At 56.8% G+C, this 12,593-nt stretch overlaps 2 protein-coding genes across 2 annotated transcripts; both read right to left on the reverse strand.

Moving 5' to 3' along the window:
• Positions 1–800: 800 nt before the first annotated feature.
• On the reverse strand, positions 801–4,201 carry ZACN (zinc activated ion channel). Its single transcript, XM_035026395.1, is given in 10 exon segments — positions 801–1,150; positions 1,594–1,690; positions 1,693–1,766; positions 1,856–2,066; positions 2,193–2,317; positions 3,062–3,231; positions 3,457–3,563; positions 3,709–3,753; positions 3,896–4,020; positions 4,105–4,201. Coding segments are annotated over 10 exon segments (1,239 nt in total). The 3' UTR covers positions 801–962.
• Positions 4,202–5,495: 1,294 nt separating this feature from the next.
• On the reverse strand, positions 5,496–7,946 carry GALR2 (galanin receptor 2). The gene is made up of 2 exons (XM_035026351.1): positions 7,579–7,946; positions 5,496–6,291 (listed from the first exon to the last, which is right to left on the reverse strand). Exons 1-2 carry the CDS (start codon positions 7,944–7,946, stop codon positions 5,496–5,498), a joined length of 1,164 nt encoding a protein of 387 aa, XP_034882242.1.
• Positions 7,947–12,593: the final 4,647 nt, after the last annotated feature.

The raw sequence follows: 12,593 nt of genomic DNA on the forward strand, positions 1-12,593 counted from the left end.
TTGACATCCTTTGGGACAGGGACCTTTTTCCACCCCTTCTCCCAGAGCCCAGAGCCCTGTCCCCGAGCCCTTGAGTCCTGGTCTGCATTTCTTCCTGGAGCTCCCCCAGACCCGCACTGTACCAGAATACCGGGGTTCCTTCCCACCTTAGGTCTCATGAGCCTGAGCCTGCTTGGGCCACGTAATGGGTTCCAGACAGGAAAGGACAGAGAGGAAAGACAAAGGGCTTGTGCCCTCAGCTCCCTCATGTGTACAAGAGCGGGAGGGTAAACAGCCCACCTCCGGCCCGGTTCAGAGCTGGGGGTGGAGAAAGCCCCCTCTAGCCCAGAAACGTGGGCAGGGCCCAGAGGGGCAGGCCACAGTACAGCCAGAGGGCATGGAGAAAAAGCAAGCAGGATTGACCCGCTCATGGATAGTGTGGAAAATGTATTCCCTATCACCCACGGTCCTGAAAATCGGGGGTGTTCCACCTCCCAGGCATCCCCTACATGGCTGGAGCAGGAGTGCCCTCTCCCCGCGCCCTCTGGGGTCCAGCACTCTGCAAAAGGAGTTCTGAGAAGCTCTGGCCACCCTGTGTGGCCTGACCCAGGCTTCTGTCTCCTGGGGCCCGGTGCTCCCGGGCCTGAGGCCGAGCAGCAGTAGTCGCAGAAATGGGGACCAGATGACTGGTGCACAGTGGTGGTGACAAGTTCAGGAGCACAGTGGGGGTTGGGTGCAAAGTGGCAGCCCCACCTACTTAGGACAAGAACGAATAGCTGAGCTCAGCGAAGACAGACCCTTGAGGCGCAGGCGCAAGGCACCAGGGTGATGGGTTTATTTCATGCTCTGCTTGCCTGCTATCAGAAGGGAGAACTCAGAGTGGCCTAGGATCCTCTGGGCTTAGGGAAGAGAGTCGTCCTCCCTCCTCCTCTCTGCAGAGACCCTGTCATGGCCCTCCCTCTGCAGCCCCGGGCCCGGCCCTGTCACAGCCTGGGCTGCCCGCCGTGGGGTTTGACCTTGCCAGGGCCTGGGTCAGACTTGCATGTTGCCCACATCCCGAGTCCAATGAAGAAGAATTGGCTACACACTACCCCCACCACATACACCAGGAAGAAAATGTGGTCAGCAGCCTCAGCCCAGCTCCTTCTTGACCCCTTCACTCCGGGAGCTTCTGGTGGGGGAGGAGGCAGGCAGTGTTTCACGGCTCACCCAGCATGTTGGCCCAGAGTGGCAGGGGGGGCGAGCCCCGGGGGCTGTGAGCCTGTATCTCTCCCTCCCTTAGATTTACAACCCGTGAATGTTGGGGTCTGGCCCACTCCAGGCCATCTTGAGCGAAGAAGCACCCTTATACAGAGGCTCCGAGAGGCATAGTGTTATCTTGGGGAGTTTGAAGTCACCTGGGCCCTTAGGGAAGCTACCCTTGCTCTCTGCTCCATACCTGCGTCTTCCAAGGACAGACATGTTGGAGCCCAGGGGCAGTGGAGCCGGCCGACGGAATGCATGGAGCCCCTAACCAGCCTGGTGACCCTCAGCCCTACATGGGCAGCCCTATCGAACCTGCTCCTGGCCTTATTCCTCCCTCTACCCCGGCTCCAGGAAGGGGCCCCTGCCCACCTTCAGGATGTGGCCCTGGGTCCCCAGGATCCTGCTCCTCCCCTCTCGGGGCTGGGCTGGGGCTGCTCTCGGCGCTGAGGTTGCCCCAGGCCGGCAGGCCGGCAGCGCGGCCAGCAGCACGGTCTCCATGGTGCTGACGGACAGCAAGAGCAGCAGCCCCGTGAAGTAGTAAACTGGGGGCGGGAGGGGGTGGGGAGGTCAGGGCCAGGTCTGAGCAGAGCACCCCCCCCCCCCGGGGCCAGGTGAGGGGCGCAGGACTTACTGAGCAGCGGGTTGCAGGAGGAGGAGCTGGGCAGGGCCTGCACCAGGGAAGAGTGGAAGACAAAGTAGCCCAGCAGCAGGGTCACCTTGTAGGCCATGCGTTCGGTGGCCCTGAGGGGCAGCAGCCCCCCGCACATGTCAGCCAGCAGCAGCGCCTCCCCAGGTACCAGCAGAGCTATGATGGCCTTCAGCGCTGTGTTCTGCAGGCGCAACTGGAAAGAAAGTCAGGGCTTTGTGGGGGGGTGCGTGGGGGGCTGGGCAGCTGAAAGGTGGCACCATGGCCTCTGACCACAAGTTTCACGCCCCCATCAGCCCTTGTCAGCCACGTTCCAACTCACCGTCACCTGGAAGCAGGGCACCAGCTGCTGGGGTGGGACTTGGGTCTTCAAATCCCGAACTACGTATTCCCTCTTGACACTCACGATCTCGTTCACTGCGCGGGCCCGGAACTCCAGCTCTAGCACTGGAAGGGGGGCAGGGGAGAGTGGGGAAGTAGGAAGGAGGTGCCCCTGGCCCTGACTCTCTCGGGAGTATGCGGCAGGGACAAGCCGGCATCCAGGGCTGATGGAGACTTCTGATGGTGGCTGGGGGCAGACTGGGAGGTGAACGCGCTCTGTGCACGGGCTGGGCAACACCCCACGTTCTCTCCAGCCAGGGGAAGGGCCTTCTCAGATTCAGAGGTGAATTTTCATTGTAAAACTAAATGCACTGGGCCCCACTTCTTGGAGGGGGACGTGGTCTGGATTCATCACCCAGGATATCCTCTCTCACCTGTAATATTAGCCTCAGGGCGGGCAGCAGCTTTAGTATTTCCCAGGGGGGAGGGGTGTGAGGCAAGGGTGGGGGTTCTGGGGCAAGCTGGACATCACCCGTGGGTCTGTGGGGTATTTACTGGGTGGCTGCAGCAACTTTGGCCTCTAGGCTTGACAAAAGCAGCCCAGACACTGCAGTTTGGACCTGGCTGTTGAGGGCAGCTGCAGGGGGCGGGGGGGGGGGGGGGGGGGCGGAGCGGCACGGAGTGGGGGATATTTAGGAGGTGCACATGAGAAGCAGGCTCTGCTCTAGGATCTCTTCAGCTCCCCTAAGCCTGGGGTGGACTGGTCTGAACAGGCTGGCTGCCCCCGTGTCAGATGTCCGCTGACATGGTTCCAGAGGCTCCCCCTCCCCGACCCCACCCCCCACCCCCCAGCTCCTGTCCAGTCAGCACCAGTGTTGCTGAGAGCATAGAAGCTGAGGCTGCAGTCGCTCTGGTCCCTGGGGAAGTGGAGGAGCTCAAAGTCACAGTTGGTCTCCGTGGTGAGGGCCAGGTACAGGTCGACGTGGCCGTCGGGGTCCACTCGGGCCCGCGGGCTCTGGTCCTGCCAGTCCACCCAGAGCCTGTTGGTGGAGGAAGACAGCACAGCAGGAGGCTCGGCCGCTTCTCAGAAGGGGGAGGTGGGGGAGACCCCAGCCTAGCCCGGCTGCCCTCTCCCGCCATCCCGGTTCCAGAAGGGTGAGGGGGACACGAGGCAGTGGGATGTGCCTGTGGTCTGGCAGGGCCACCGGGGAGGGGGACAATCACTAAGGAGGGCCTCCTGGCACAAGAACTCTCGCCTCACTTACGCCTCCTGAATAGTGAGTCCCGGAGTCCAGAGTGAGTCCCAGGGCAGTGTGACTGCATGCTGCGGGTGGACACTTGTGTTCCAGGCCAGACGAGTGTCCAGCCAGGACTGGCAACAAAAAGAAGCTACTAAGCCTACCGCTCCCATATATATGCAAGCCACTTGGCTTGGCAGTTTCACGAAGACCGGTACTTCTGAGCTGGATGAAGAGAAGTTTCTCCCATCCCCCCTTTCCCGCCCCCCGGGCTCTCACCAGCTGAAGCAGCAGCATGGAGGACAGTGTGTACCGCAGGATGTCCTGAGGAAGGGGGCAGTGTGTCACCCGGGGGTGGGCGCTACGGGACAAAAGGCAGGAGCCCCCACCACTGGCTGGGGCTGTCTTGGCCCATCCCCGGCTCAGCACCTGGGCCCTATTCCCTCCGTGGCTGGAGAACACTTACCACGTTAAATACATTGGACACAAACACCTGGACATCCACGAGCAGGGGTGCGCTCCCATTGTTCGGAATCTGGATGGTTTCCTGAACCACCTGGGGCCAGTTGAAGTCCAAGAAGGATGGCCAGGCTGAAGGATGGAGGTCAAGGTCATTTGGGTGGGTGCCCTGGGGTCCAAATCCTAAAGCCTAACGACTTTACACTCTCCACCTACCAACTGTTGGCGAGCGAAATCCACGCCCCTGGACCAAGGGCCCGGTGGTGCCGAGCCTGAGGAAGGCCAAATGGAGCAGCAGGGGCTGCAGGGCCATCATCAGGGGCTGCATGGAAGGCTGGATGGAGCAGCAGAGCCTAAACTGCAACCTCAGTTTCAGTTGCTTCTCTGGGGGACTGGGCAGTTAGAGGCAGGTGCTCTGTGCAAGGGCTCTGGGGCCTTAGAGCTGGCATCCCACCCCAGGGTTCTGCAAACACCTGAAGACAAAGCACAGGACCCAGCCCCGCCCACCCTGCACCTGTCTAGGCTTCCCTGTCCCGCTCCATTTCCACCACCTGGAAGTTGCCCCGTTCAAAGACTGCCAAGCGGACCAGGTAGGCCCACGCCCCCCCCCCCCCCCCCGCCCCAATACACACACCTTTCCCCAACTCCATCCTTCCGATCTGGGCAGATGCCATAGGCCTTCCTGTGTTTCTGCAGCGGGTGCTTGCCCGGTTAAGTACTCAAGCCCTTGCCAAAGTGCTCTGCACTCAACATCGTGAGATCCATAAGCCCTTGAGAGTTTTCCTGCATCTCTTCAAACACTGAACTGATTCCATGTAAAAAGCCTGGAAAGGGTCAAGAACTCCAGGAGTTGGGCAAACCCGGGGCAGGGTAGAGGCTAGCTCATGAGCAGAGCTGTAGCATTCCTGCTCCAATACCAGATTCTCAGCCTGCTCCAGCCCAGCGGTGCCTTAGAGCTGCTCCTAGGTGCCCTGGAGGAGGACTGGTGGGGGTGAGGGGCGCCTTTCCTAGCCCAGCAGAAATGGAGACCTGACCCCAGACAGCTGTAGTGAGGGAAGGAAACCCCAAGGCTAAAAGTGGGTGGGCACGGATTGGTCTGCAGACACTTAGAAGGGGCCCCAGAGAGCTGGGAGCGGGGAGGGACCCGCCACTCGCTGGCGCGCGAACGTTACTAGGAACACACGTGGTGTCTGCGCCTGGCCATCGACCCACTTATCGAGTGGGCTTAAACGCTCCGCCTGCCTTTGTCGCAGGGATAGGTGGCTACTGGTTTGCTGATCTATATATACCCGATGCCTCTGGATGGCCACCTGCAGGGAACCTTGGTCGTCCTGCTCTTCCCCATCTCAGGGATTTCCAGGGGAACTTTAACTTGGCTGCCTTCGGTGTGGGCCACCCTCTTTCCCTGTGGATCAGCAAAGCACCTTGCACCCATCCACCCAGAGGCTTCAGACCACGGAACTTCCTAACCATGAGATATGCCGAGACACAGCGCGTGATTGCGCGTGAAAAGGTTTGGTATTTTATTAACAGATGAAATTCCCTCCCCGATCCCCCGACCTCTGACTCCAATCCTTTAACACCAAAAGCATACTCGCTAAGTGTCCTCAGGTCGCATTAACTGTCGGGATGCCACTGGGGGCATTTTGGTCCCGCCAGGACGGGCCGGGTACCAGGCTCAAGGCCGGGCTGCCGAGTGTCGCCAGCACAGGAGCGGAGGTCCCGGCCGCCTCGCTCACGTGCGTCACGTCGGTGGACTCGCGCTCCAGCACGCTGCTGCCGCGGGTGCCCGGCGCCGAGATGCACACGCGGCCTGAGGCTCTACGTGGGGCACGGCGTAGCAGACCCGCGCAGATCTTGCGGAAGCCCTTGCGGAAGTGCTTAGAGACCAGCGCGTAGACGATGGGGTTGACACAGGAGTTGGCGTAGGAGACCAGGTGCGAGAGGATGCGCAGCGCGTAGGTGGCGGGCGTCAGCGGGAAGCGGCCGAACCACACGCAGAGGATAAGCGCGTGGTGAGGCATCCAACAGAGGCAGAAGAGCGCAGCCACGATGATGATCATGCGCGTCACCTTGCGCTTGGCGCGCCGGGCGCTGGAGCCGGCGGCCACCGGGTCAACGGTGCGCCAGAGGTGGAGCAGGGTGCGCGCGTAGGTCAGGCCGAGCACCAGCATGGGCAGCAGGTAGCTGAAGACAAAGGTGCAGAGGTCCATGGCGCGGCGACGAGGCGCGCTCCACGCCGGGTGGCACACAGTCAGGTTGGCCAACTGCGACTGGCGGTAGTAACTCAGGTAGGGTCCGGAGAAGAGCAGCGACAGCCCCCAGATGAGCCCGATGGCAGCCAGCGCGTTGCGAGGCGTGCGCAGCTCGCGGGAGCGCAGCGGGTAGCGGATGGCCAGGTACCTGTGGGTCAGGCCAGGAAGGGAGACGGGTGAACAGGTGGATTCGCGGGGGTAGGGCCAGACCCTTACACCTCGAACCCCTCACCCTCTCTCGAGGAAGGTCCCTAGCACACGGTGGCACCGCACTCGCCGGGAGCAGTCCAGACATTCTCAGCTGCTTTGAGATGTGGGGCGGGACCGCAGCAGGAAAGGCGCGCGTGCAGGCCACTCATCTGCTCTTCCCGGGACTATGGCCACAGTCACACTCCACCCGGGAAGGCACCCCAAGGCTGAACCGGCTTTGGGGCTCCGGGAGGCTGTGATTACCCACCAGTGACGGTGCCGGAGAGGTAGGACCCAGGCGCCTTGAGGCCCTAGCAGACAGCCTAGAGACACCGGAAGGTCCCGCGAGGGAATTCCTTAGAGAAGCCGACGCTCTATGGGTCTCACCAGCGCTCTTGGACACCAAACACTCCCGGCTCAGTGGAACTGGGAGGTACATGGGGGAGGTGGCCTCATCTCGCTGCCTGTCCAGGGAAGGTCAGGAGGATGTGGGGGTAGAGGGGGCAGGGGAGATACTGGAGTCGGACCCAGATTTCCTGCCCAGGAATCATCCAGGTGTCCTTCCAAGCTCCAGCGGGGAGGATAGAGGAGACCCTCCGGCGTTCTCCTCTCTCTGGGCCTGGAGGTGGGGGGTGAGGGGCGGGGGTTGGGTCTAGGGACCCTCGGGCGTGTTCGCTTGAACTCTGGCCTGGGCCCTTGCTTAGGACCCAAATTCCGCAGTCCGGGCCGGAGTCGACTGCGCCGAGCAAACCGTGGCTTCGAGGCTAGCGAGGTGGAGGCGCCTACGTTTGACGCCAGGAGACAGACCGTTGGCTCCACGCACACGATTACTGGATGGGGAGACTCTGAACAAGTCACTTCCGAACTCAATCTCATCTGTAAATTGGGCACAGTATTCCCTCCCGTCCCAGCTTCACAGAAGCACTGAGCTCAAGCGAGAGGAAGCACGCAAAAACGCAGCGGGCTCGGAAACGCCGCGCTTCGCCAGGCGCCGGCGGCGCTGGAGAGCCGAGGTCTGTAGCGTGGAGCCGCGAGGACGCACCTAACGGAGGGACACCGCTCTCCCCTCTTCTTATTCCCCCGTCCTTCTCCACTCCAGCTTGCCTTTCACTCTCTCCCGGTCCCTTTGCCTTCTTAGTGTCCTTTTCTACTCTCCGCGCGCCCCTCCTCGAGCCTGGCGTCCCGCTCTCTTCTTCAGCCCCCACCTGGGTGCCTGACCCCCGGGGCCGCCGGCGCTCTCCCTCACCTGTCCAGGGAGACGGCGGCCAGCGTGAAGCTGCTGGCGTACATGGTGAGGAAGATGAGGAAGTGCACGGCCTTGCAGAGCAGCGAGCCGAACACCCAGCCGTCCAGGGTGTAGATGGTGGCCTGGAAGGGCACGCAGCACACGATGAAACACAGGTCGGCCACGCCCAGGTTGAGGATGAACAAATTGGTGGTGCTGACCGCCTGGCCGCCGCGCAGCAGCACGGCCAGCACCAGCGCGTTGCCCACGGTGCCCACCAAGAAGATGAGCGCGAACAGCATGGGCACGATAACGGCCTCGGGCTGCCAGCTGTCCCCGCCGCCCGCCTCACTCGCGTCCTCGGCCCCGGGGCCACCCGAGCCGTTCATGGCGCCCCCCGAACCCGAGGCTGCCCGGGCTCCCGCCGCCGTCTGGGTTCTGGCGAGCGCGCAGCTCCCGCGGCTCCAGCCGCGGCAGCGCCCAGCGCGAGTCGCGGGAGCTGCGGGCGGAGCGAGTCTCGCCTGGCTGGGGCGGGAGGTGGGGGTGCGCCGGGGTCAGGGGGAGGAGCGAGCAGCCGGAGGGGTGGGGTGGGCCCCGCGGCCGGCGGCCGCGCGGGGGGCAGGGCTGTGGGGTGGCCCACCCCGGGGACAGGGGCCGCGCCTGGTGCCCGCTCCCCCGCCCGCCGGCGTCGTCGACGCGCTCCAGCACCCGGAGCTGGTCTGTGCCGCGCTGTGCGGCGAACGCGGGAGTGGTGGAGGGACCGACCCCTGGGGCCTGAGTGTGCGCCGCCGAGCCCGGAGCGCCCGCCTGGGACCACGCACACCTCTCCCGCAGCCTGGCCGGCGCGCCGGGCCTCCCGGAGCTGGCTTGGGGGGCGTCCTCGGAAGATTCCCGCGCGGCCCCTAAGGGGTGGCGGGGAGGTGACAAGGGGTGGAGGTGGACGGAGGGGCCGCGGCTTTCCTCAGCTGGCGAGGTGGACGGCACTGCCGCGTGCTGCGCGCCTCTTCTGTGTGCCAGTCGCTGTCCTTGGCGTTGGGCCTCCGTTCCTTCAGTACCGTGGGATCATAGTACTTTCTGGGGGGGGTCTTGGTGGGCATGGATGAGATGTGTGGCCTGAAGCCAGTTAATCGAATCTCAGTGATTCAGATTCCTGTCTCCTCGCCCTAGTCCGATATCCAAAAAGGGAAAACATTAAGGAAATAGCAGAGTCCCAGGAGCATTTTCCTGCATGGCCAGGAGGGTGTCTAGGTTGCAATAAAACTTAAATAATTGTTTCTAATTTTGACAAATTAAGCATCAAGCGCCTGTAACTCGGAATCGTTGCTGTTTCTATAGAATGACCCACATGCCCGCTCCCGGTTCACTGGTTCTGAAAATCACCACCTTCTGCCACTGTAGCTTGATCTCTGCTTCACCTTTCCCTGCCCTGTTCATTGGGTCCCAGTGTGGAACATTCTTGTTCCTCTCCACTCCCCACCCCCCATCCCAGGATTTCAGCCCTGCAGCCCTACTCTTCTTATTCCTTTGGTCAGGGAAACCTTATCCACACCCCTGCCCTGCCTGCCTGCCTATTCACCGAATAGAAAGATAACAGCAGTTCATATTTATGAGATGCTTGCCATTCATTTGTTCAGTAAGCATTCGTTAAGCACCCACCCCTTTCCAGACATTGTTCTGGGTCCTTAGGATATACCAGTGAGCTCTAGGAAGATCAAGGCTCTCCGTGAACTTCCCTTTAGCAGAGGAGACAGACAATAAACATAACTCAAGTAAGTAATTAACCTATTACAAATTGATAAATACTTGCAGGAAAAATATATCAGGGTAAGGGAACTGGGAGTACCGTGGTAGTGGTGATGGTGCAATTTATTTTTTTTAAGATTTTATTTATTTATTAGAGAGAGAGACAGAGAGAGCACAAGCAGGGGAAGCTGCAGGCAGAGTAGGCAGAGGGAGAAGCAGGCTCCCCGCTGAGCAGGGAGCCTGATGCAGGACTCAATCCCAGGACCCTGGGATCATGACCTGAACCGAAAGCAGACATTTAACCGACTGAGCCACCCAGGCACCCGTGATGGTGCAATTTAAAATAAGGTGGCCAGAGGCACTGGGGTAGCTCAGTCGGTTGAGCATCTGACACTTGATTTCAGCTTAGGCCTTGATATAAGGGTGGTGAGTTCAAACCCACACTGGGCTCCATACTGGCCATTGAGCCTACTTTAAAATAAAATTAAATTAATAAAATAATAAAATAAAATAAATAAAATAAACAAAATAAAAAAGGGTGGCCAGGCAGATCTCATTAGGAAGGCGATATTTGAACAAAGACTTGAAGGAGATGAGGGACCTAGAGTAGAAGATATTTAGGGGAAGAGCAATCCAGAGAGAGCAGTCAGTGCAAAGATCCCAAAGCAGGAGTGTGCCTGTGTCCCTAAATAAGGAAGCTCCTATGGCTTGAGTTGATGAATAAGGAAATTGGCAGGAGAAGAGGTGACAGGCATGATATGTACAGATTTTTCCATTGCAAGGAATGTGGCTTCTAGTCTGAGTGAAATGAAGAGCCACTGCAGAGTTTTGACTAGAGGACTAACACCATCTGACTTGCTTTCTAAAAAAAAAAAAAATCTTTAGTGAAATATAATTCCCATATCATACAATTTACCCAATGAAAGGGTGCATTTGGTTTTTAATATATTCACAGAGTTATGCAGCCATCACCATAACCAATTTTATTTTATTTTTTAAATATTTTATTTATTCATTTGACACATATATAGAGAGAGAGATAGTGAGAGAGCACAAGCAGGGGGAGCTGCAGGCAGAGGGAGAAGCAGGCTCCCTGCTGAGCAGGGAGCCTGATGCAGGACTGGATCCCAGGACCCTGGGATCATGACCTGAGCCGAAGGCAGATGCTAATGACCGAGCACCCCAGGCGCCCCAGTACTTCATTGCTTTTTATGGCCAAATAATATTCCATTTTATGGTTATACCAATTCTGTTTATCCATTCATTTGTTGATGAACATTTGGGAGACTTTTTTTTTTAAGATTTTATTTACTTTTTTTTTTTTTTTTTTACAGATTTTATTTGTCAGAGAGCACAAGCAGGGGGAGCAGCCGGCAGAGGGAGAAACAGGCTCCCCGGGGAGCAAAGAGCTATTTTATTTTTTTTAGTTGTCTCTACACCCAACATGGGGCTTGAACCCACAGCTCCAAGATCAAGAGTCTCACACTCCACTGACTGAGCCAGCCAGGTGCCCTGAGCCTTATTTCAGATTTATTTTTAATTGTGCTAAAATACACAAAATATACAACTTACCATCTCGGACATTTTAAAGTCTACGACCCAGTAATATTAAGTATATGCAAAGGCGCCTGTGGGGCTCAGTCGGTTGAGTGTCCAACTCTTGGTTTTGGCTCAGGTCATGATCTCGGGGTCGTGGGACTGAGCCTTCTGTCCGGCTCCGCACTCTGCAGGGAATCTGCTGGAGATCTCTCTCTCTCCCTCTGCCCTCCCCCTGCTTGCACTCTCTCTCTATAAATAAATAAATAAATAAATAAATAAATAAATAAATAAATAAAATAAAGTATATTCACATTGTTGTTCAACCAATCTCCAGGACTCTTTAATCCTGCAAAATTGAAACTCTGTATCCATTAAACAATAATGAATATTTCCCATTTCTCCTGCCTCCAGCTCCTGGCAACCACCATCGTACTTTCTATAAATCTGACTACAGTCGATACCTCATACAAATGGAATCATACCATACTAGTCTTTTTGTGACGGGCTTACTTAATGTAGCACAATATTTTCAAGCTTCAGCCATGTTGGAGCTTGTGTCAGAATTTCCTTCCTTTTTAAGGCTTAATATTCAGGGGTGCCTGGGTGGCTCAGTCGGTTAAGCAGCTGCCTTCGGCTCAGGTCATGATCCCAGGGTCCTGGGATTGAGCCCTGCGTCAGGCTCCCTGCTCAGCAGAGAGCCTGCTTTTCCCTTTCCCTTTGCCTGCCACTCTGCCTACTTGTGCTCTCTCTCTGTCAAATAAATAAATTAAAAAAAATCTTAAAACTTAATATTATTCCACTGTATGGATATGCCATTTTCTGTTTATCCCTTGAGGGCCACTGGGTTGCTTCTATCTGTTGGTTACTGGGAATAATGCTTCTATGAATGTGAATGTACAAATACCTCTTGGAGACCCTGCTTTCAGTTCTTGTGGATATAAACCCAGAAATGGAATTGGCAGATCAAATCATAATTCTTCAATTTTCCAAAGAACAGTCATATTGTTTTTCACAGTGGCTGCGCCATTTTACATTTGCACCAAAAGCACACCAAGGTTCCGATTTCTCCATATCCTCACCAATACATATTATTTTTTTAAGCAATAAAATTACTTTCTTTTTTTCTATTCTGTTCTTATTCTTTTTCTTCTCCCTCTCCCTCTGCCCCTCCCCCTACTTGTGGGCTCTCTCTCTCCCAAATAAATAAAATCTTTAAAAAAAATAGTAACCATCCAAAAAAAAAAAATAGTAACCATCCAAAAATAAATAAAAAATATAGTAGTCATCCTAATGGGTGTGAAAGTTCATTGTGGCTTTGATGTGCATTTCCCTAATGATTAGTGATACTGAGTAGAGACTTTCAATTGCCTCATTTCTTTTTTTTTTAAAGATTTTATTTATTTGAGAGAGAAAGGGGGCCTGCACAGGCGTGAACACATGAGGGGGGGGGGGGGGGGGGGGGGGGGGCAGAGGGAGAGGGAGAAGCTGACTTCCTGCTGAGTGAGGACTCCATCTCTGACCCTGGCAGATCCCAGGACCCTGAGATCATGACCTGAGCTTAAGGCAGACACTTAACCGACTGAGCCACCAGGTGCCCTTAAATTGCTTCATTTCATCTTCATAAAAACCGTCTTAATTGGTTATCCCCATTTCACAGAGAAGGGAAAGGGTTTAGAGCGAGACTAAGTTCTTCGCCCAACTTCTCCCAACCAGTAAGAGGGGAGCCAGGATTGGAGAAACAGGACTCAGACTCC

Source organism: Mirounga leonina, unplaced genomic scaffold, assembly GCF_011800145.1.
Source record: "Mirounga leonina isolate KUSES-001 unplaced genomic scaffold, KU_Mleo_1.0 Mir_197, whole genome shotgun sequence".
Lineage (NCBI taxonomy): Eukaryota > Metazoa > Chordata > Mammalia > Carnivora > Phocidae > Mirounga > Mirounga leonina.